The sequence below is a fragment of the Pseudopipra pipra genome, chromosome 18 (assembly GCF_036250125.1).
Source record: "Pseudopipra pipra isolate bDixPip1 chromosome 18, bDixPip1.hap1, whole genome shotgun sequence".
NCBI lineage: Eukaryota > Metazoa > Chordata > Aves > Passeriformes > Pipridae > Pseudopipra > Pseudopipra pipra.
The window spans coordinates 10,935,248-10,958,666 of record NC_087566.1 but is presented as its reverse complement, the minus strand read 5'-3'; the positions used below and the strand labels follow the sequence as shown (position 1 = coordinate 10,958,666).

The 23,419-nt window shown below is 43.4% G+C and overlaps 1 protein-coding gene and 1 long non-coding RNA gene across 2 annotated transcripts in view; one reads left to right on the top strand and one right to left on the bottom strand.

Moving 5' to 3' along the window:
* Positions 1-1,775: 1,775 nt before the first annotated feature.
* Positions 1,776-23,419, bottom strand: part of TMEM132C (transmembrane protein 132C) — a 202,185-nt gene continuing 180,541 nt past the window's right edge. Inside the window, exons 6-9 of the mRNA XM_064675196.1 lie at positions 15,602-15,807; positions 14,894-15,167; positions 13,632-13,823; positions 1,776-4,874 (exon numbers count right to left, since the gene is read on the bottom strand). Of these exons, the coding sequence (XP_064531266.1) occupies positions 3,675-4,874; positions 13,632-13,823; positions 14,894-15,167; positions 15,602-15,807 (1,872 nt within the window). The 3' untranslated portion in view covers positions 1,776-3,674. The remainder of the gene's footprint in view (positions 4,875-13,631; positions 13,824-14,893; positions 15,168-15,601; positions 15,808-23,419) is intronic.
* On the top strand, positions 17,433-19,494 carry LOC135424348 (uncharacterized). The gene is made up of 4 exons (XR_010435167.1): positions 17,433-17,534; positions 18,360-18,472; positions 18,651-18,722; positions 19,057-19,494. It is a non-coding gene; the product is annotated as an uncharacterized LOC135424348 (long non-coding RNA).

The window sequence follows — 23,419 nt, the reverse complement described above, 5'->3', positions numbered from 1 at the left end:
CAACACACAGTTTCTCCTGCTGATTCCCAGACTTGGGACACTTAGCAAACAACAAGATTTTCCCCTTCCCTCCGAAAGGAACCCAGTAATAATGAAAAAACCACAACAAAAGCAGAACTCACTTTTTCACCGTGGTCCATTCTGCACCAGCAGCCAGAGGCCTCACAGCAACAGGAGAACTTCACTTCTCTCACCTTCACCTGCTCTCTCCTTCTGCAACCACCACTCTCCTCTCCCACAGCTGCCCCCTATCACACACAGCAAGGCTTTCACCAATCCTGGGCTGCCTTCTGCCACAACCCAAATGCCCTCCCTTCCCCAGCTGGCTGCTCCAGGTGATTTCAATAATTACCCCCCCTGCAGCAAACAGGTCCAGCTCTGCTCCCGGCCTGGAGAAGGGGAACATGTTCACCCAACACTGTCTCCTTTCAAGGAAACAGGGCCACTTCAGCCTGCTCACATTTTTATCCTTTACAACTGGGAGTCACTGAGTTTCTCAGATGAAAGGCTCTCCTCTAAGTGCAAATTATTATTAATGAATTTCCATCTTGGCTCCTTGACAGAAAAACGTACCTTGGAGCATGTTATCTTTGCAGCCATGCACCCCTGGCACCCGCAGATTCCCTCTCCTGGCAAGTGAGGCACAGTGACAGGAGGGATGCTCAGGCAGCTCTCTGTGCCCCATCCCAGTGCCTCTGCAACAGCAAAGCTTCAGAAATGTAAATCCTGGCATTTGACCCAATGAGAATTTCTCAAATACACGATATTTCACACCCTGGTGGTTTCCTCCCTGCTGAGATGATCATTTATGGTGGCTCGCTGAGAACTGGGCTTTGACAGAATTTTTTGGTCAGCGGAAGACAAATTGAAAAATTTCACTCTCTGCCTCTGAAGCACCATGTCCTGCAGCTTCAGAAAAATTAAATGAGAAGGCAGGGCTGAGTTTTTCCCTTTTTTTTACCTCCCTCTGTTGTCTCTTCAAATACAGCCTGTCCTCCTCTGCAAAGACCATGCAGTTTTGACACCATGCTCCTGTCCAGCCACCAGCACTGGGTTCCTGAGGGTCCCATCCCTTGTATGTGCTGTGTACCAGGGCTGAGCGACACACGAACAAGCCTTCCTAAAAATGCACTTGGAACAATCACATTCCGTGCTAGCACAGTGTGTTATTTTTGCTTGAATACTCTATTTCTTGCTCCTCTGCTGTCGTATTTTGCAGCTCTGTGCTGGAAATGCCTTTTTCACCTCAGGGCCACCTGTGCTCCCCCAGGAAGATATACGGATCCCTGAGGTGTGGCTGATGCATCGCTGTGCTCAGCTTGTAAAGTAGCTGGGGTTCCTCTGGGACTGAGGGTGCTTTGTACATGTCAGTTGTGATTCAGTGAAACCTGCTTCCATCTGAACCCGCCGTATCAATCAGAGAAGCCACGTAATTAATTATGACTGGGCTGCACGGACGTCGCTCACGTCGGGAGCCCGAGCGCTGGAGCTGCTCGTGCTGATGGTGGGCACGAGGGTGAACAAGATGAATAGTGACACTGCCCTGAACTGTGCCTGGCTGCTGTCTTCTCCTGCCATCCATCATCATCACCACACGTTGGCTGGGAAGGGGAAGCACTTCACAAAGGAAGGGTCAGGGCGGCGAAAAAACTTTCATACATCTCTATTCTCTCCTCAGAAAGCAGCTTAAACCGTGTTTCTGTCGGGCAGGGGATGCAGTATTTGAACATAGAAGTGACAGAAGGAGCCCCCTCCCCTCAGAAAAGAGAGGTTAATTTGTCAAGCCATGTAAAGCATTTTAATTACAATTCGTATAACATGTATAAATAAATATTACATTCTTTCAGTCTACAATGCATACTAGGCATATCTTGTTAAAATGTCCATCTATGTTACTGGGTGGCAGGATTGATTTTGTCCAAGTAAAAAAAAAAAAAAAACAAACTACTGAGTTTAGTAATTAAAAAAAAACCCAAAACAACGAAATACATGGTAAAGACAGGACAATGCAAGTGCTTCTGGCTAACAGTCAGGACATAATACTGCTTTCCAAAGGCTGGGTATACCATCTTCCTCTTAGTTAGGAGAGGTTTTGGATGACAGTGGTTTCCTCATTGTATAGATTTTGATCTGTGTCCTCCATTAATGGGAACTGGCACTGAGTCACCACAGTTCTGCCAGTTTACACCACGAATTAAAACTCTATTTTGTATCTGCTTCCGATTTATTACTGGGTCGGTATTTGTTTTTTCAAAACATCAGCTTTACAATCTAGTCTAAAACTTTCAGTCTTAGCTGGTCCAATGGCAAAAAAAAAAATCAAAAAAAAATCTATAAAATAGCTCCAGGTATTTCTTGGTCTTGCTTCAGCAATATTCCCCTCCCTCCCCCCCAACAGTCTGTCCAGAGGCCAGCTCTCCCAGTACAAGGAAATAAAAGTTTGGGGGCAATCAGTGTCTTTCTGTCCACTCTTCTTCTGGCTTTCAGAGCTTGATGAGAGCTGGTGGCATTAGAATAAACAGAAAATTACAGCACAAAATTATGAATTCATGAACTTGGCAAAAAAAACAAAAACCAAACCAAACTAAAATCCAGGCTGTACATATTTGGCCTGTGATGGTCTCAGTTCCAGGTACATTTAAAATGCACCAGTGGGGAGCTCCCATCCTTGGTACTTCTAAAAGCTAAAATAAAACAGCACCTTCTTCCCTTGGTGAAAAGTAGGAACTTTGGTTGTGGAAATTTAAAACGAGCAACTAAAGAAACAATCCAAACCTGAAAGGAAAATGAATACTTCTTCCAAACAGAACATCTTTCTAGCTAAGGGTGAAATGGAGGCTTAGGCTTTCAGAAGAGACACCACACGGAAATTATTAGTCAATACTTATCCCTTGAATTCTTTAAATGACAGGAGACTATTTATAGCTAACTTGGATGTTCTTGGCCCATTGTGAACTTAAAGAATTTTAAATTTTCCTGTTTTCAAGATATTTAAAAGAAAAATACAAGAGGGAAATATATTCTGTTTCAATTTACAAGACAAACGGAAAGGTAAAAATAAAAATACCAGGTAATTTCTTCCTCCTTCATGTGTAATGCCAAAGACACATCTTCACTTCAAATGAAGGAATAAAAAGAAATGGCTCGAGTAACAATCTAAAAAGTCTCCTTGTGGGTCATATGCCCATAATTGTGATGTTTTACTGGAAATAGAAAAAGTTATTGTTTCTCTCTTGCTTATTGTTTTCATGCTCTTATATTCTCTCATTTCTTTTTGCAGATATTTTTTTGGTACTTTGAAACAATACTATAATTATTATTTGTATGACCCATAAAATGAATTTTCACAACCTCATCTTGTCCAGTTCATCATATTGGTCACACCATTTCCTTGTTCCTTTCTGCTATTTAGATCCCACTTCCTAAATCCATGAGTAGCAGAATAACCACTGGAAAAAAAAAAAAAAAAACAAAACAAAGTGAAAAAAAAAACCCAAACAAAAACAAACCATGGACAGTTTGGCAAATTTCTTTCCCTGATTATAAAAACTGCCTCATCATTTCTCCTGGTGATCCCTTCCCCTCCCCCTCTCCTGTCCCAATATATACTGTAGAACTGAAGGCATCAAGGTGTGGTTAAACCCCCCCCCCCCAAAAAAAAACCCAGCGAGGAGCTACACTTTGTCTTTGAACTTCTCCATGTAGTTTCGTATCTCTTTGGAGTCCCCCAGGTCCATATCCTGGCACACCCACTTAATGTCATCGTCATTGCTACTCAGGATTGAGTTGACAGTGGGGCAGCCGTCGTCGGGCGGGATGGTTGTGAACGTGGTGAATTTTACCCGCTTCCGTTTGGATGTCGGCGAATGTAAACCTTCCGACTTCTGTTCCTTCCCCGGCTTGCCCCCCGAGTCTGCACACCTGTGGACCTGGCCCTGGATGTTCTTCTGAGCACTGCCATTGAGGAGCTGGTTGCTCTCCTCGCTGCCCGAGCCCCGGTCAATAATGGTCGTGTGCTCGTCCTGCTGAGGCGACGCATCTGCCGTGTTCTCCAGCAGTTCTGCCTCGTTCCCCAGCCACACCCAGTCATGGGAATGGGTCATGGTGGTCTGTCCTTCCACCAGGACCTGCTTGTGGCGGTACTTCAGTGCAAATGTTGCACAGTTTATTAGGAAGACTAGAATTGCCAGGCAGAAGACCCCCAGCAGCGCGTACATCCCGATCTCCAGATCACTAAGGCCCCTGGGTGTCTGCACCAGGTCGCTGTCCTCTACACCCGCACTGCCCTTGGGGAGGTCCACTTGAGCAGGGAAGTTGGTGAAGTCTATGGGAATGTTCTGCAGCTGGCTGTCGTCCGAGAGTTTGCCGCCGTCCAGCCTGTTGTTTTTGAGGACCTTGTTTTTCAGGATGGACTTTGCCGTGGTGCTGGCTTTCCTGACGGAGCCCTCCTCCCTCTCCGCCGAGGAGCCGCCGTAGTACCGCCCGTCCTGGCCGTAGCGCTCCTGCTCCGACGCTTTGTGCCGCCGGTCGCTCGCGTGGTTCTCGATCTCGTCGGCGTCGTAATCCCCGCCCGCATCGGAGTCTGCGTCGTTCTGGCCAAACTTCACCTTGATGTTGCCACTCCCCACAGCCAGAACGCTCTTCCTCTTGGACTTCTGGCAGGCTTCGGAGATCATCATGTCCACCTTGATTAACGTGCCCTGGCCTTCACCTTCCGCTGCCACGACCGGCCACCTGAAGGCAGCGCTGTGGTGGGTGGAGACGACGCCTTCATCCAGCGACACGGCAGAGAGGGAGAAGTCCTTGGGGTCATAAATGTCCAGGGGAGTAACAGAGCTGTCACTGAACTGGATCCAGGTGCTCACTACAGCTTCCTGAAAAGAGAAGGGCATGGTTAGAGGCAGGGTCTTAAATAAAACAGCTCAACCCACTGCGGCTCATCAATCTCTCAGCTCGGAATGGCAGCTGGAGGAAATGGAAAACGGTGGCTCTGCACCGCGTTTAAAGCAAACCAACCTTCAGCTGATGGGGCAGAAAATTGGCCACATTTTTTCACTAAAGGCTCCACTGTTATCCTTCCTGCAAATGTTTTGCAAAAGAACATATATAAAATAATTGATATGAGATGTCCGTGATACCAAAGTGCCCATTAACAAGCTACAGTTTTACATGATTTATAAAGAAAGTAATTCTCGTCATACAAAAGCTGGAAGAGGCAAACCAGAAAAATGACTGGAGGCACTTGACAGAACACTCATTTTCTTCATGTCCCCCATGCACAGGTGTAATGGGGAGCTGTCAAATTAAGCAGGGCACAAATATCTTGGCAGGAATAAGGAGCTACCAGAGTATCTTGGAAATAGTCAGAGCAGAAGATTTGCCTGAAAGAAAAAGACTCAGAGAACAATTGCCATTTTGCTGGTTTTAAGTAAAACAGGCTTTATCCTTGAGATAATTAAAAAGTCCACTGTATTTTTGTGTCAAGAAGAGGAGGATGGGAATTCTGGCATGATCTATACAATAAAAATACAAATGGCCTGGATTTAATTGGACTGTCTTTGTTCTCTGCAGGTAGCTCTGTTAGAAGTCATCATTAGAAGCAAACACAAAGCCAGAGGTCAGCTCTTTGCCATTTGAAATCCCATCCAGATGATACAGATATTTACTTCTCCACGTCTCAGTAGCTTTCTTTGCAGGAAATTTCTTTAATTTTTTATTTGTTCCATGTCTTGCCTGTTCAGGCAGCAGACAGACAGGCAGATTCCCCGAGTGCAACTACCCACAAAAGTGAAGTTCTTTTCTTCCCACACTTAAACCACAAACGGCCCTAATAACTTCACACTTGGGTACGTCAGAACAGCTGGGCTGAAAATCACCACTGGGGAAAAATATTGCCACCCTCTTAATGTCCAGTCATAATAGAAATTTACAACTTAATATGGATTTCAATTGGCTACAATTTGTTATGCCATGGTTACAAACAAAGGGAATTGCTACCCTTCCAGTTAAATTTAAAGCTTTTCAGTGAAAACAGCAAGGGGCATTTAGCTGTGCAGAAGGTTGGACCATACTGAATATTTGATTTCCAAAGCACTATCAGCAAGTTCTCGAGGGGCTGAAAGAAGAAGAATAAGTTGTGGCACAACAGGAAAGAAGGCAAAGTTCTTGGTGATTCAAATGTACTTCAAACAGCTGAAACAGAGCCAGGGTAACCCAGGAACTGGGGAAGCTGAACTGTGTAAGGAAACGAAACCAGCTGATCTTTCATTAGGCAAACAACCCTGAAATGGCTGAACAGACAGAAACACAAAGCTACAGGGCACAGCTCGAATTCATATCACAGAAATCTACAGCAGAGCAAACCCGGTCGTAGGAAAGTAAAGGATTTTTTTTTTTTAAGGGGTATGTGTAAAGAGGAAAAGATTCATCTCCTCTGGCAATTCAACACCCTGTTGCCTTCCTTCTCCCTAAAACAAGAGGTCAGCCTCGTGTACCACTGGGGAGGTGTGGAAGATACACTTAACTTTTCATCAACCTAAGGAAGGAAAAAACACCAGCATCATTCCAAGCACATTATCACAACAGGCCTGGCACTGCCTGCCTGTGCTGCTCTCTTTTGGAGAGCAGAATGAGAAAATAAGTGCAACATTTGTCCAGCTAAGGCTGGAAATTATGAGACCTGTGCCTCCTCCCAGCTCTGCTGGGGACATCCATAGCTCCACATCTCTGCAAAAGGATTTGCATCACCAAATCCTTGGTGCATTCCCTGGCAGCCAAACCCAGCACACCTGGCACTGCAGGGCCCCAGCTGTGCAAGCAGGTTTCCCTGGTGGTACAACAGCACCTTTGAGGGATCTGGAGGTTCTGTCCAGACACTGGAGAGGAACATACATGACGAGCCATATATTCTTCTTTCCTGTCTTCTTCATCCCTGTTTGTTTTTCTTATCTTGATGCCTTTCAGCTTTATCAACCCTCAGGTACCTTCCATGTGCAGAAGTAGCCAGCATGGAAAAAATCAGCCCAAATGGCCAGAATCTGACAAAGTTGCAAGCAACTTCAAAACAACTTCTATTCTTTATGCTATTTCTCTACTATTCTGCATTCCCAGTTTTATGAAGCAGAGACAGAGAAAAATGAAGTGGCAGTCAGCTGAAATCTGCAGGCACACGTGTGATTTACTGTAGATAACAGAGGTGTGCAATGGCTTAGCCATTATTTTCAACCAGCACTGACGCTTTTTATTTCCAAGAGAGCCTTTCTTTAAAAGAAGAACCATTTTTTTCACAACACAACCTTGTCATGCTCATACTACGGACAGCATTAATTAAAAGGGAAAGAAAACCAATGAAAGAAAGAGGGAGAGAATTTAAAATCCTGCCAAAATATACTGTATCAGCCCAAATATTCCACTTGGCAAGAGATCACCTCCTCTCATTCACATTGTTAAAGGAAAGGCAAAGGCAGGGGAAGGAAGTGAATTTCCCAAATGATTATAAATTCTGAAAAGCAAAAAAGAAAAAAAAAGAAAGAAAAAATAAATGATTTAGTACCACGTCCTTCAAGGAGCTGTTTCTGCAAATCCTGTGTACAGCATCAATAAATCCCCCCCCCAGTCTCTGACAAGGTCCTCCAGTTACCATCAGCAGATGAAGAAGGATTGGAGCCTTCTTACCTGCAAAGTTGCTGCCCCTAGTCTGATGCCCTCAACACTGAGGTGACAAATGCTTGTGTTCTTTAATTATGAAGCATAAACAAAGAGTTTGAGGGATTATCTTGCTCTCTGGTCTTTCTTTCTTCCACTTTTCCCGTCTCTTCTCTTCACATAGGCACACACACACACACACACACACGTGCTCAGCTGCACCCCCAGAACAAATGAACCACAAAGACACAGCAGTGCCTGTGTTTCCTGGAGAACAGGATGGTCTGTATGGTGACTGTGATGGTGTGAAGTGAGTCAGATAATGTACATTAGATCATGTTAGTGACAGCAAAATCCAGTCCAAGGGAGATGAAGAAACTGCTTCCCACAACCACTGTTCATAATCATCAGGCTTTCCTTTATCAAGACATATTTTGAACTAATATTGAACTCAATTTTGTCTACATTTTTCCTTGTGTCTTTGCTGTTCTCTTCCCCCATTCCAGGTGTAACTTTAGCAAGGTGGCCAGCTCTTGATCTGGTGGCAGTTCCACCACCCTTTCTGGCCTTGAATCACATGGTGGCTCATCAGTCCAAAGATGCCACTTGATAAATTTTCTTGTATAAACTCACATTTTGCTTTTTGTTCATAGTTTTATCTCCCTTGTTATCCACTTGTAATGTTTAGGTGGGTAAAACAAAGGGGAAGATTACAAGGATAGAAAAGTAACGTGGCACTAATGGAAACCAACATTCCCAGAGGAACTTTGTATTTCCTGACCTGAAATGCTCCAAAGCCTGCCATGAGTCACCACAAACACTGTTTTTTGCTGGCTATGTCTGTTCCACCTAGATAAAACAGGGAGGTTCACACACCAAAAGGCAACCTGAATGCAGGGAGCAGAGCTGGTTTGGAAGCTCAGTAGAAAGCCCATCAACCAGAGATCTAATGAGTTCCTCCATGCTGGGACTTGCATGAGTTGCCTCTGGAAATCTGGGAGCCACAGCGATGATTATTTTTCCCTCTAAAGCATCACAGAGCATTTGAAAGTCTGCTTATCTCAGGATGTTCCACTGAGCCCATCTGTAGCATCACTGTCAGTGATTGCAGTGTCCTTCAACACCCCCACACCAGGGCTGTCTCATGCTTCAAGCAAAAAATAGGGGAATAAAGTTTGTAGGACTGGTTCCATTTTAGAGAATCCCGCTGCTTAGAAACACAGATGTGAAGATTGATCAGTATATTTGATTTTATTCCATGCTCAGAATAAAGAGGCCTTTTAATGGTCTTTATTCACTACAGCACGAATAAAAGTATTTGTGGATAAGCCCTCAATTGCTGGGGTCAGCTGCAATGGTCCTGGAGAGAGGCAGGACACCAAAGGAAAGAAATGGATGGCTCTGCAGAAAACAAATACATCCCTCCCTCAAATAAAGGCAAGGGGATACTGTTCTCAGCAGCTCGTACCAGACCAGCTCTGATTGTTCTGTCTGGGGACTGGAATGCTGAAATGGATTTCCCTCGCAGTTTTATCACATGAAATATCAAAGTATTACATGTGCATTTATTTTTAAGCCTGTGGCTTGTGTAGTAAAAATTGGGCTTGATGGTTATGATGTGGAAATGAAAGGCAGCCAAGACTCAGATCTTAATTCAAACCATGCATTCCCCCACTGTGTATTTCTTTCTCTCCTTTTTGTCCAATCTGCTAATGTGACATTCCTTTCCAGTGGGAATTTGCTTGTATTTGCAAGAGAATTCAGATTCTTATCTAACAATACATCCTTTCTCCCTTTCCCATACTGCTTAATTCCTTTGTCTTTCTTGTGAGCCACTACATTGCTCTGTCAGTTTAAAGAAGACATAAATACAATTTAAGTGTAACTTATACTGCCAGGATGGGGTAATGAATCCACACCATAAAAATACTCCTAATGTCTGTTACTTAACTGTGAGGTGTCAGTGAATTCTCAGAACTGGTTTGCATGAAGGACATAAGCTAAAAGAGACAATCCAAAAAGCAGGGACATGGGAGTAACTCCAGCTTGTCACCCTGACCCAGGTGGTGCTCAGAGTGAGGACAGACATCCATATCCTCAGGATTGGATCATGTCACTGATGTCAACAGGCATCACACCTGAAACATGCCTCTAGAAAGCACTAACATTGTTCTTTTTCCCTAAGAAAATGTCTGCAGTTTGTCAGCAGCACTGGGAGATACATTAATACACATAGCTGATTATTAGAGGGGTTTTTTTTATTTCTTCACTGGCCCATTTCAGTTCAGACCCCATCCAACATCCTACAGCAACAAAAAAAAAATGGATATAACTGTGGGTTTCCCTGCAGAGCCAGCTGAGATTTGAGAGTTCTTGAAGCTCACTTAAATCAGAAAACACTTAAACACTGTAGGTTTTCTTTTATTTACATTTTGGAGAAGCCTTTATGGAGACAGTGATGATTTTAACAACCATCAGCAAGCCAAATGGAACAGCTTTCCTACCTGAGCAGATGGCCACTAAAAATAGATTACTCACAGCTACAGTTTCCAAATATTTAGAAGATATTTCATCTTTGATATTTAAAAGTTGGTCAACCTGTGTCTATTTTTAGGCACCTAAATCAGTGATCCACTTCTCAGTGGTGATGAGCTCCCCACTGATTAAAAAAAAAAGTATGGGTTCAGAATCTTTCAAGGTCACCTTGTCACAGCTGGTAATTAGTTGCCCAGCTATAGATAAAGATATCCAATTTAAGGCATCCAAGATAAAAAAAAAATGAGCTTATCTTCTTTAGATTTCTGAGTATTTGGAGAAACTGCCAACTTTTCAGGACTCGTGTTTTGGCTGCTTTGTGCTACTTATGCAGAACATGTTGTGGTCATTATAATCAAGGAACTAATCTAGTCATTATAGTCACTGAAAGAAAGCCACGGCAAAAACTCTGAACTCACTCCTAGGATATTGAAAGATCCATAACAGCACAATGTGTGTGATATTTTATGCCTGGCACTGCACTCCACAGATGCACTGCTGACTGTGCTGGGGACAATACTGAGCCTGCCACAGCTCCAGTTCCCCAAGGGCATTTGCTAGGCTGTGTTGGAGCTTGGCTGCTGGAGGTTCTAAAGTGGAGCTAAAGGAAAACACTTGACTAAGAAAACATTGACTGTTTTTTCCATATGACAACGCTGAGACACACACAATCATTCACGAGAAAAATAAAACCTTCAGCTGTCTCAACTGTTATTTTTTCAGTTGCATCAGTAAGGTTTGCATGAGTTATCTGGGCCTTTTTATAAACTTGTTTGAGAGGAAAAGACACACAACCAATGAAGTCCTCACAACATTCAAGTATATGCTTAGTTCTGGGCTGTCTCCTTGGAAAAAACCCTTTCAAAAGGGCTTGATTTTCACAAAACACTCAGCATTTGCCTTCAGAATTCCAGCTCCAAAAGGATCTCAGCTGATACACTCCAAATCATGAGTCATTTCTTGCAAAATTTAGCCACAAGCATTCCTACATTTGCATTAATTTTTCTAAGGGAAAGTGACTTAAATGTTATATCCTTCATTCAAACTGCAAAAGGAAAAGATGTCTGTGACTCCTATGCTATTTCCTTTAACACAGTGTGAAATCTATTCCTGTCTTATTTTTTGGGTGATGCAGATGCAAAGTCTTTTTAACAGCCCTTCCTTGGGCAAGCCCTGTCTATAGGCTGAGTAAGGTTTAGGCTTGAGAACAAATGAGTGGCTTACAATAGGTAGAAAGTGAATTGTGCAGTGTGTGGAATCACTTCAGGCCTCCAGGACAAAGGTACAAAGTGCCCCAGAAACCAGGGACTGTGCTCAGGACCCTCAGTGACCCAGCACGACCAGGGTCAGGACTTCAGCTGGAACTAACCCTCACATATTCCCAAAGTGAGGAGTGATGCTCCCAGCAAAGCCTTTCACAGGGAAAGAGGCAGGACACTTCTCTCTCTCTGGGTGAGGAGGAGGTGGTGGGAAGGCAGGCAGAGGCAATGGGGGTGGGCAGGCTCCAGATTGGAGGGGCTGGGAGGAGAGGCAGAGCCTGAAGTGGGAATCCACAAGAACATCCTGCTCTGGGTGTGCAGGAAGCTGTGACAGAAGGCACCGAGCACAGAAGGAGCGGGAAAACCTGACTAATTTGGGACCACTACTAACAACCAGATTTCCTTGAGCATTCCAGATCCTGGTGCAGAGAAGGATTTCCACTGCCTTCTAATAGAGTCTAGGTTTTGGGCTTTTTTTCCAGATGGAGTCTGGAGAAGAAACAAGAGATTTTTGACTTCTGTAACTGAGAAAAAGGTGCTTGACTGGCTCTGGCCTCCTGTTTTAGAGTTGGTATCTTCACCACAGTGTGAACAGCAGGCCCAGGACGAGGTCAGCAGGACAGCAGCACTGCCCAGCAGCCCTGTCCAGCTCTGAGGATTGCTCAGAACCAGAGCCTGGCATGCCCAGTCACTTCTGTATCAGAAATGTGCCACTCTGAGGATCCTGAAATGGTCTTGCAGAGGAACATCAGCTGAAACAAAATATTTCACTAAAATCGTTTCATAACACAGATGCCGAAAAAAATAATTTCAAAGCAAACCATGTTTACACATTTTTACTCTTCTGAATTCCTTCATAACTTGCCAATTGAAGTGATACATAATGACATGTCACATCATCCTGCCAGGCCATGAACAACAGGATGTGCACTACTGAAATGCCCCAGCTCAATATGCCATAACCTGATGTTCATAAATACCTTTACATACTCAGGACAGATCATCTATGTATCTGAGAAGCTGATAAAACATCTGGGCAGCCTTTCCAGATTCACAAGCTCTTTTATCTGCAATCAAAGCCATGATTCTTTCAATGCTGCTGCAGGACTAATGGTGCTGTGTCCTACAGAACAGGATTGGGTTAGGAAGGCTTCAGTTTTTGTTTTTACAGTCTTTGTCTGAAGACAGTGTGTCAGATGTGGTTTTCTAAGCCCTGAAAAAGGGTATAAATGGGTTAATTACATCAGATTCTTATGTTTACAGGATGCAGTAAATGGAACAGATGGGCAACGTGTCCTTCTAGTTTGGACATTTTCCTGTCACTAAGTTATAAAACAAACTAAATTATTTTTATGTTGCAGAAAATTAGGTAGCAATTATCATGAAAACGGGCCATAAAACTTGACTTGAGATCTCTCCCTATCTATGTGAGATGAAAAGAAGTTTCTGCAAGAGGAGTAGCTGTGGACAGACTTAATTGCATGGTCCTCAGTCCCAACCTTCAAATCAACTGACTGAAACAGAGCTTGTTCCACTGCTACTGACCCTTGGATTTAATCTGTGTCAGAGTGACTGTTTGACTTGATTTGGTGGTGCTCTTCAGTATTCTTTTCCCCAGGGGTTGTGACCTGAAACATGCTGTTTGAAAGACCCCCTCTACAGAGATGGGAATTTGCTGGCTAAATTAAGTAGGATCAGCACATGAAGTGGATGATGAACCCCTCAAAATCCATATCAAAAATCAGGAAGGAGCCCGGCAGTCTGTCACGACTCCAGGAGGGAAAAGAAATTTATCTGGCCATCTTCTGCCTCTATTTTACAGCTCTTCAAAATATTAAATTGCCATACACAGAACTCTGTGCTCTCAGGCATGGAAAACAAGGGCATGTTCACACAGTAAACCAAGATCACTGTCCAGAGACTGCCTGTGCAGCAAAAATAACTCATCTCCATTATTTAAAGAAAGGGTTTTAAAAATATAAGTATTCAGTGTAGTTAGAACTTTTACTGCAGACAAAGTCCGTATTCCAGAATATCCAAATTCCAGAATATCTCTAGAGGAAAGCAATTAACATGGACACGGACCACACCTACATTTTAAAGTCTAACTTCTAAACTTGTTATGAACTATATATATTATATTTACATTGGTAAAACAAAAGGCAACAGCAGTAAATACAGAGTGTGCACTACCTGCTTAGGAGTGTGAAGCAACTCTTGGGCAACAGTTGTAGCCATGATGGCCCGACTGCTGGCAGCACTTGGCTGGAGGAACAGTGAGAGCCCAGACACCAGCTGCACCCCAAGGTCTGTTATGGTCACTTTGTCATCCAGCACAGTCACTGTCTTCTCTGCCAGGATGGAGTCAGACAGAGGAGACAAAACCTTTGGAGAAACACAAAAGAACCAACTTAGGAAAAGGCCATCAATTAAAACAACCTTTCTTAAGGTTATTTCAGGGTCATCATCCCTTCTTGTCTCCAGAGCTTCATGCACAGGGAAGAACAGCAGAGCACACTGAAAAGGCAGTCTGATTTCATTAGCAGGGTTGGAAAAACATCAGTGGAGAGGTTCTGGCTGAGAACATGGCATCCAATACTGACAGTCATCCTGTCCCACATGTCTTATTTGCATCATTTCACCAGCAGAGCTGATTTAAAACTTCCTTGCCCTGTTATTCTGTGTGCCCATACGGACGAGCTCATCAGACTTCCTGACTACTTCAAAGGGAGGTTAGAAACACCTACAATTTGTCTTTTACTTCTCAGCTTGGAAATTCTTGTTTGTCTATTTTTCTGTTTCTGATGGAACATGAAGGTAGTAGGATATCCTTCCCTTTAAAGAAGGGCCATGCTGCTGTCTTCAGGGAACTAAGGATAGCCAGTTCATGCACATACTGACTTCTCCACCTTCCTCATCTCATATCTACAGCCTAGATTGGCTGTGTTCACTCTTAATGCATTGGCTTTAGTAAGGATTCAGCAGGGGCAGAACTGGGTGTTGGCCACTTGTGCCTTTCAGGGTTATTAACCAGGCTGCACTTTTTCCCCCCTGAATTAATGTTTAAATAAATAAAATTAAACTTGGTACAATCTAAAGATCCCTGTCTCAAAAAGTCAAAACTGTGCCCATCAGCTGACTGGTGATAACCTGCACCCACATGGGGAAAGAGCTCTCTGACTTCTCACTGAGCACGGAAATGCTGCCTCTTCTAAACATCTCTGAAGGCTCTATGGCTTCCAGCTCCATGCCTTGGACCACCTCTAGCTTGGATCATTGTTGTTGGGTCAATGCTGTGTGTGACACCCTAGGAGGTCATGGGAATGTAATGGGAGATGACCCTTTTCCAAGAGAGCAGAGCACTGTATCAGACACACCACATGGAGGTTCCCTGTGGGAATGGCAGAACATGGCAGTCACAGAATCACCAAGAACCACCATCCAGAGCACGGTACCTGCATCGTCGTCATTCCCACTTCCCTTCCAATCAAGATCCTGCCCTCCTGCAGCTTGGCAATGTGAGGATCCTCCAGCTTCATAAAATCCACCACCAGGTCTGTGATGTCAAACTGCCAGTCTGAGCCCAGCAGGTAGCTCAGCTGGCCCCAGGGGCTGGAATCCTCAGCCACAAACTGGGTGAGGACCCGCACCATGGCGTGCTGGTACTGCAGGGTGCACCCCCTTCCCTTCCGCTCGTCTTCATCCTCATCATCACTGTCCCTGGTGGGCCTTGGGTTGCAAGAAAAGAAAGCATAAAGAAATTATTTCAAGAACATTAGTGAAAACTAACATTAGAGTGCTGATGGAGAGAGTACCCACTTAAATAACAGCCCTCCCTTCTGGTTTTTTGGACCACTGATGATTCTCGGCCACCTCCCATGATGAAGGACCATACAAATGGATTATGCCACTTTTTTCTCTAAGCTCCAAACAACAGCACTGTAAGTGGGCCTTACCAGAGCTCCACATTGTTGCCCAAGACAGACGCATGCACAGAATCAAAACTCCCACACATTGTAAAAGCCTTATTGTACCTGCAGATGTCCAGAGCAAAGCTGGGGATTCCAGGACTGCTGCTCCTCAGGGAAAGACGCTGCATTTTGGGTGCAGGTGCTGCATTCATTTTACAAACCGGCCAAGAAATTTAGCAAACTCAAACCCACCTTTTGTTGGAAACAACTGGGACTCTCCAGCCTTTGATCTGGCTCAGTTCTGTGTCCGAAATGTCGATCTGAAGGGGCAGGCGTGGAACCCAGACCGTGATCTGCAGAGGAGCGCTCAGATACTGGTAGGTGAAGTTCACAAGTGCATTCACCTTGCCTTTCATTTCTTTGCCATTGACAAAAACGTAGTCACATCTGTCAGAAACCTAAGGGAGGGGGAAGAGAGAGAGAGGAAGAAGAAGAAAAGGTAATCACTGCAACAAAACAAGCTCAAAGTGCAACCCCGGCAGCTCGAAACCAAAAACAAACAGAAAAGGCTCCCTTCCCTTTATGCATGTTAATGATGGCCTTTTACAATGGGAGCAGCTGAACACAAAAATCCTTCATTGGCTCAGGAGGCATAATTATGCTGGAGATGCCTAAAGACTGGGTACTATTTCTGAAGCCGGCGGTTGATTTTCCGTTTGTGAGCAGCGAGCCCATCGCAGTGCTGGGGAATTTTTAATGAGTGAGGCTCCTCCACAGCTTTGTCAAGAGGAACCCAACAAACCCAAACAGGTCTCCACAGAGGCAAGAAGTGAATCACAGCTCTACCCTGATGATGACCTTCATTGGGGGGTGACGTTGCTTTCAGTCCCCGAGACAAAGCTGGCTCTGCAGTAGATTTCAGCCACTGAAGGGTAACAGAAATCTACTCATTTCCTCTGCAATAAACATTATCTGTTTATAAATGTTTACATTTTGATTAAAGCTGTAACGTATTTCTAAACACTACAGTAGATTTATCATTAATATGTAAATGCTGTCCTGAAATATAAGCAAGCATTATCATAGTCATGTAAGAGTTATACCAGTAATCACTTCTTTAATCAATGTTGTAATTTACAGACCATTGAGTTTTCTCATTTATTACGTTACTGAGTACTAGTGATAAAATCACTCCTGAATATATAAATCATTAAGAGGGATGCAGATAGTATGAAGTGACTCCATGTGATAAAGTCATTGTCATTTCTATTCCTAAAGGTGTCATAAATGTCTAGGGAAATCCTGTGGCACATTAATCATACATTAAGTGGCGAGCAATGGGAGCTGTTACATTACTAAATGAGCTGGTATGTCTGCAGAAATTAACAGCAAACCCAGCAGATCTCAACTCCTCCTCTTGCTCCCGTCCTGTCAGAATTCTATTTCATCACCCATAACGAGCATTGTTAATGGTGGCAATGCATTTCCCCACCTGAACATATATTTAGATTATCATCTGCTCCTTTTTATCCCCGCTCCCATTCCCAATACCATTTTATTCAAATGAAGATTATCAGCTGGAAATGCCTGTGTCCCCAGGCTAATCAGACAGATGGATGTCCCCCGGGACCACAGACACAGAAGATGAACTGTTCCCAGTTCAACATACACATCCCATTTGTATCCTCTTTTGGGTTTAGGCATTGCTTATATTCTGGTAAAATATTTGATGGTGAGATTGCAAAAACCAACTTCAGAGAACATAATACAAGCATTTCTATGATGCATTCCCTAAGAGGGTTATTCTGGCAGAGTTACTGTCTCTCTCAGTGAAGCTGCCTGTGTCTCTCCACCAGAGATGAAGACCCTACAAAGTCTCTTAGATCAGATACCTAATCCCTAGATGGCTGAAGTTAAAAGGAATCACATGGAAATAATATACCACACATGAATGTCACCTATGGCAGAACATCCTCAATGAAGTTCAAGGTACAAGGGAGCCCTGGCTGATACAGACTCGAATTTCTGTCTCCCTCTGTGACCTCAGGAAACTCAATTCCATTCTTTCTGTCCAATTCCCTCCCCGGTGTAAACACCACAACCCAGGGAGCCACGGTCAGCCACAGTCAGAGAATTGTAACTGCACTTGGAGCACAGAACAACCTCTAGAGCCCAATGGGAAGTGGTGAGTGTGCCTGGGGGAGAAGACCCTCTGTCTGAAACATTCGACAAAGCAGCTTCAGCTAAAGCTCTTGGTTCTCCAGCCTTATCTTCCTTTGAGCAGAAGATTTTGGGAGGACTGTCAGTAAGATCTAATTGAAATCTGCTTGGAGCAGTAGCCACTACTGTCCTGAAACTGGTTCCATCCCATTCCTTTCTGTGGAGTTCAATCCAAAGAGAAAACAAGTGAACTTTCTGTGCCGTACAACTTGCCTATTTGTGCAAATTGTAAACCACGTGCACCTGCTGATAAAAGATTTTTAACAACATACTCAGCTTCAGACTGATCAGGTCTGGTCTGGATGTATGATTTTATATTGTCTAAAACTCAGTGTTGTCAGTAACTGAACAAATCTAACTGTCAGGGAAAAAACACAGTAACAATAGTAGTAAAACTGCAATTCCTAAATGGTTCTGGGCTGAGATCCAATCTCCATCTGTATTTGTAAAGCTGCTCTGTGCCTTCATGGGTATGCAACAAACAAATGGCTAAACAAATACACATACAGCATCCTAAGGAGGTGGCTGCTGCAGCCACCACACAGCCTTTACAATTGCTACAGGTTAATATTTATTACTGGACATGCACCAGCAATAGTGGACAGGTCTTTAGGAGCTGCATTGGGAAAAACATTAGTCTTCTCACCAAGAACAAGCATTGCTAATGTCCTTACACATGCTCTTCCTTCTGTCCCTGTACTTCTGATAAAGTAGCACACGAGGGAAGGAGGAGCAAAGCTTACAGTGTAGTGTGTTACTGTATTAATGTACACTTTTTAACTATTTTCAGGAATCCATTCTGGAAGCAACATCGACTGCTTTTGACAGAGAGAGGCAACACTTTCCAACTAGTGCTATAGAGGGGGTGAAAGGGAGAAAGAATCTCAGCATCTAATTCACAAGGTGTGTGTGCTCTCCATGGACTAAGGATACTCACTCTCATGAAACATTCAAGTAAAACTATTCCACAGCTCCTGTAACCAACACAGCCAGCTACGCTTTGCAGAAAAAAATGAGAGCAAGTGGGTTTGCTTCCCTTGCCCTTGTCTCACACAGCATCTCTTAAAAAATAAATACACAGGATTTCTCAGCCTTGGAAAACAAATCCAGATGTACTGATTCTGCTACAATTTACCACATCAGCAAGCCCCAGGTAAGGTCTGATTTGCTAAGCAGACGCCCCTCACAAAAAAAGGGGTAAGGGGTGTGTGGTGCCACAACAGACCCCCTTCAGCTCAGATTAACTCAGATGGAAATAACATCACAGCCAAGTTGGTTCTGGAGTTGTTCAATGTAGACTTATGGGGTTAAACGAGATGGAAACACAGTACTGGTATGAACAACCTAAAACAACGAAGCATGGAATCATGGAGGAAGAAGGGAGACTTCAAAAAATGGATCACATTAGAATTCAAAATCTTCTTAATTAAAAATGTACATTTGTTTAAAATGTTGATAGACAAAAGCATCTTTCTGCTTTCCTCCAGGCTTTTGCCAGTGCTACTGGAAGGTCAAGGACCAGCTCTCACGTCTGGGTCCTGCCCACTCTAGTCCCAGAGAGTTTCTAATAGAAGCTGGTGACTCTGGGAACAGTGATCTGTATCTCATCTGCTGTAGCATTTATGCTTTTGCTATGAAAACACTGTCCCTCTGAAAGTGCTTTTTATCTTTGGCATCAGAAGAAGTGAGCGATGATGAAGGGAAAGCCTGCTTAGCCACCACCTTTAAGTGATTGGGTTTTTTTCTTTCCTGTGTAGCAGATCAGCAAGAAGTTTTGCATTTTAAAGAGCCCTCTGATGCTATTTCAGCAGTTTCTTTCATTATTAAGCTGCATTCAGCTACTTTTGCCCTTTTTTCTATTTTTCTAACTTCTTTCTCCAGATTAAAATAAAGGAGCAGACAGCAAAAAACAAGGCTAAGCACAATTCCCCAGAGGTTTCTTCTTTGTCTTTCTTTTTTTCTGGCATCATATTTTTGTGCCCCCTTGTAACAAAGGCCATTGCCTTTCCAGATGACTTGGATAGATTCTCTCTGCAACAAATCACATTTTATTGAGCTGACAGAGAAAACTACTGCCTGGAAATCAAGAGAGAGTCACTCCTGAATCCCCACCTATGGCACTGGGTGACTTTGTGATCCGGGGAGTGACTGTACCTCTGCACCTGGTAATCAACAGGTTGGCTGAAGTGAATACTAAGGATATTCTGTTACCAGCCAAATGCAGAACCTCTGGATTTTCCTTTACTTATTTCAGATTAAGGTCTTGGTCCCACCATGACCTCTGTATTGCAGAACTACAAAAGGGAGCAAGAGCTGCTTGAGGTCACCACAAAGGATGTGACAATGCACTGCAGCCATAAAGGGGCTGTTGGCACTGCTACAGAATATTGGGTTTGCTGGGTTAAATTCCACTACAGATTCCTGAGAAATCTTCCTTCAATTACTGGTGGAGGCAGATAGTTTTAAAAAAGACAAATGTCATGTCAAATATAAGCCAAGGCTGTCTTTCAAAAGATGGTGAACTCAAAACACTGTCTGTTCTGGTTCGTATCTGTTGCACACAGGAGTGGAAGGAACAACAACTGTAAGACCTAAAAATAAATGAGTGGTGCTGCCTCTGAGAGTCTGGTCTGTTCTAAGCTTGTTTATTCTCCCAGTGGTTTTCACCCCTGCAGATATCAGCCCAGTCTCTGAAGGACAGTTCAGAAGGACAAAACAGGAAGTTTTTAATGCAGCAACCCTGTCAAGTTTATGGACACTGAAAAATGGCGAGGCATCAGTCCATTTTCTAGGCAGAAGTCTGTGTGATTTTAATACTGAACAGAATGAGGAGATATGATAATGGTACCTGTCGTGCTTGTATTCATCAGGTTCAGAATCTAGCATTTTGGTGTGTAAACCCATTTACCCATTTCTGTTATACTAATGTAAATGTTGCTAAAATATTCAAAGGCTACATAAATGTTTAAATATTTATGAAAGCACTTCTGTGAGCAAAGAGATTTTTCCAGTGTCTCTTAAGGAAATCTCAATTTCAGTGTATTTCAGCACAGCACCATCACTCTGACATACTAGAAAGGTAATTGAAGCTCATGGAGGTCAAGCTTTGTGAAGAGTCACTCATTCCATTAAGGAATACAGAGGACCAGGATGATTTATCCACCATACATACATACATACATATTATTACATAATATATAGGAAATATCAGACAGTGATAATCATTCCACAGGCTTTTTGGACAATTCTTTAGAATTTTGTATTATTCATGTCCTTGCTATAGAATTCCTTCTAAGATTTCCTTTTAACAACATCCTCTGTAGAAAGGGAATTATCCTCTATTAAATTGTACAGGTTTTGAAAGAGAGACTCTGTGTAGCTCTCCAGCCTTGATTCCAATTAAACACTACAGTCTTACACACAAAGGAAATCCTATGCTACATGAACATTAGACAACTGTTTCATAAGAAGGATTTCAATGCCTGGCTGCATAATCCTGGATAATCAGTAACCTACTGGAAAACTGAAGCTGTCTCAAGGCCCATACTATTCATTTTTTCATAATAAACTGTTTAAGTCTGATAAGAGTTAAAGCTTCAGACCTGAGCTCTTCCATGATATTTACAGCTTTGTGACACTGTTAGAGCAGCCTTTAAAATGGAAACCTCCATTACAGGAGTTGCTAATTGCTGGTGTGACTTGACTTTGCCAGAGCCACCCCCCACTCCCACTGATGCAGCTGAAACTGTGCTCAGTGACTTGGAAAGCAAAGCCAGAAGCTCCCTCCCAGGGCGAGCACAAAGGTAAATACAGCCCTGCAGACTTAACTCTGATAACACTGTCATCTTAATAAATTAAAGGCTTGATTTTTTTCACATTACGTGCAAGAATAACCCTGAGAGTTGTTTTTACCTGCAACCCAACAAAAGAATGGATCTGTTCCTTGCAATAGTTGAGGAATAATGATTCCCATTCTGGATACAAGGGAGCAGGGCAGGTATACCTTTATTAACTGATTTAAGCCTCATGCTGCCTCTCTTAGCATTAACTGTGCCCAGTTTTCAGTGGATAACAGGGCTTGTGTGTTGGTGTTTCTTTGTGCTTGTAAACAGCTGCCACATCCCAAATGTGGGTTCAAGCCCTGTGATCAGTCCTCAGGCAACATTCCCAGCAATCCACACTAATAACACAGGGATTGAGCCCTGAGTGCTGAAGAAGAGAACTCTGTAAAATCAGGGCCATAGTTTGAAAGCAATTTGGGCTCTCTCTGCTGAGAAGGGTCTGCATTTTCGGTATCAGCAGCCAGATAAGCAAAACTAAGCAGAAACCCCCCAAAGCTAGAGAGCATTTCTTAGGGAAAAGGCTGTACATTATCTTATCTCATTACAAAGATTTCACTGGCAGCTTTGCAGAGCAGAAGCAGTACATTGAACTCACTGAATATCATTCACTAAGACAGAACTGAGAGAGTAAAAGGGGCACAAAATGCCAGCTGAGACTGGAGGGCATCTATTTGCTCCCAAATGACCAGCTTTTGAAGCTGAACTGTAGCTGCACTGAGCCACAGGAGCTCTCTGCTGCTCCCATTATCACAGAAACCAAAATCTGTCTTGTTTTGTGCACTCTTGAGTCCAGCAATTTCTGAAAATGGGGCTGAACACAGAGTTTGGCTCCTGCTCACTGGGGATATTCCAGCCCATACACACAGCACGGCCCCAAATATCTTGCTTGGCAAAGCAGGATCCCAGGGGGAAATGATGTTTAATTCCATCTACACAGTCTGGGCAGTAGTTGCACATTTGAGAACATCACAGTGCTTGTCATTTCCTAACTTGCTATGTATCTACAATATACAAATTCACAATGTGTAAATCACAACCAGTGGCAGAAAAGGAAAGTAGAAGCAAACCAGAGTTTCTTCTGACTGCATCACTCAGAAAGGTCTGGAGCAAACTGCTTATCTTCCCATCACATCTACAGCTGTCACAAGACTAATGTTATTTCTCCCATTTACTTTCCTGGTTTTGCTCTTGCAGCTTTGAAGTTGATTTTGAAGCACTTTCTGCAGAACCTGAGGCACTATTATTGCTACTCTGCTTGGATTTTTCATTTGGGATGTATTGGTTTTCCACACTGACATCCCTAATGCAGCTGGTGAGCTGGGTGAAGGTAGGAGATAACAGGGAGAGAAGTCTGCAAGGATATGGTTTAAAAGTTCCTTCAGCTGCCCTTGTAATTTTTGCCTACTATGAGATGGCAAGGTATTTACAACTTTTATTGCTGAATTTAAGTATCTCAGACCATGGTAATTTTGAGTTTCAGTTTCCACAGGGGCTGGCTGCTGGGGGAGTGGTGGTGTACATTAATGATACAACACTGTGCAAGCTCCACATACTGCTGCCCTATATGCTCTATTTGCATCTGACAGATGTGTGGTGAAGCTTCATTTTTATAACGCTCCCCTGAAGTTTTTCTGCTCTACTGATGTGTATTGATCCCAGTAAATCACAGGACTATGAAAAGTATGCAGGAGGGCAAGGAGGTGGACTTTCTATTTGCTATTCTGCTCAGAATATAGCAACAGATTTGCCAGAAGAAAAACCTACAGAGTCGCGGGGCTTCAGAGCAGCAAAACAATGGCATTTCCACGCTGTGACTTTCTTCCCTGTTTCAAAAGCTTTTCAGTTTCACACAAACGATTATGTGTTCACACAGGATCAGAAGAGGAAATGGGAGCCATCAGTGAAACTGCTGGGCTTGGACTCACAGAGATGCAGCTGCTGCTTGGGAGGGTTTTCAGGCTGTGTCAGGGTGTGGTGAGTGGGATCTGTGTTTGCGGTTCATCGGCTA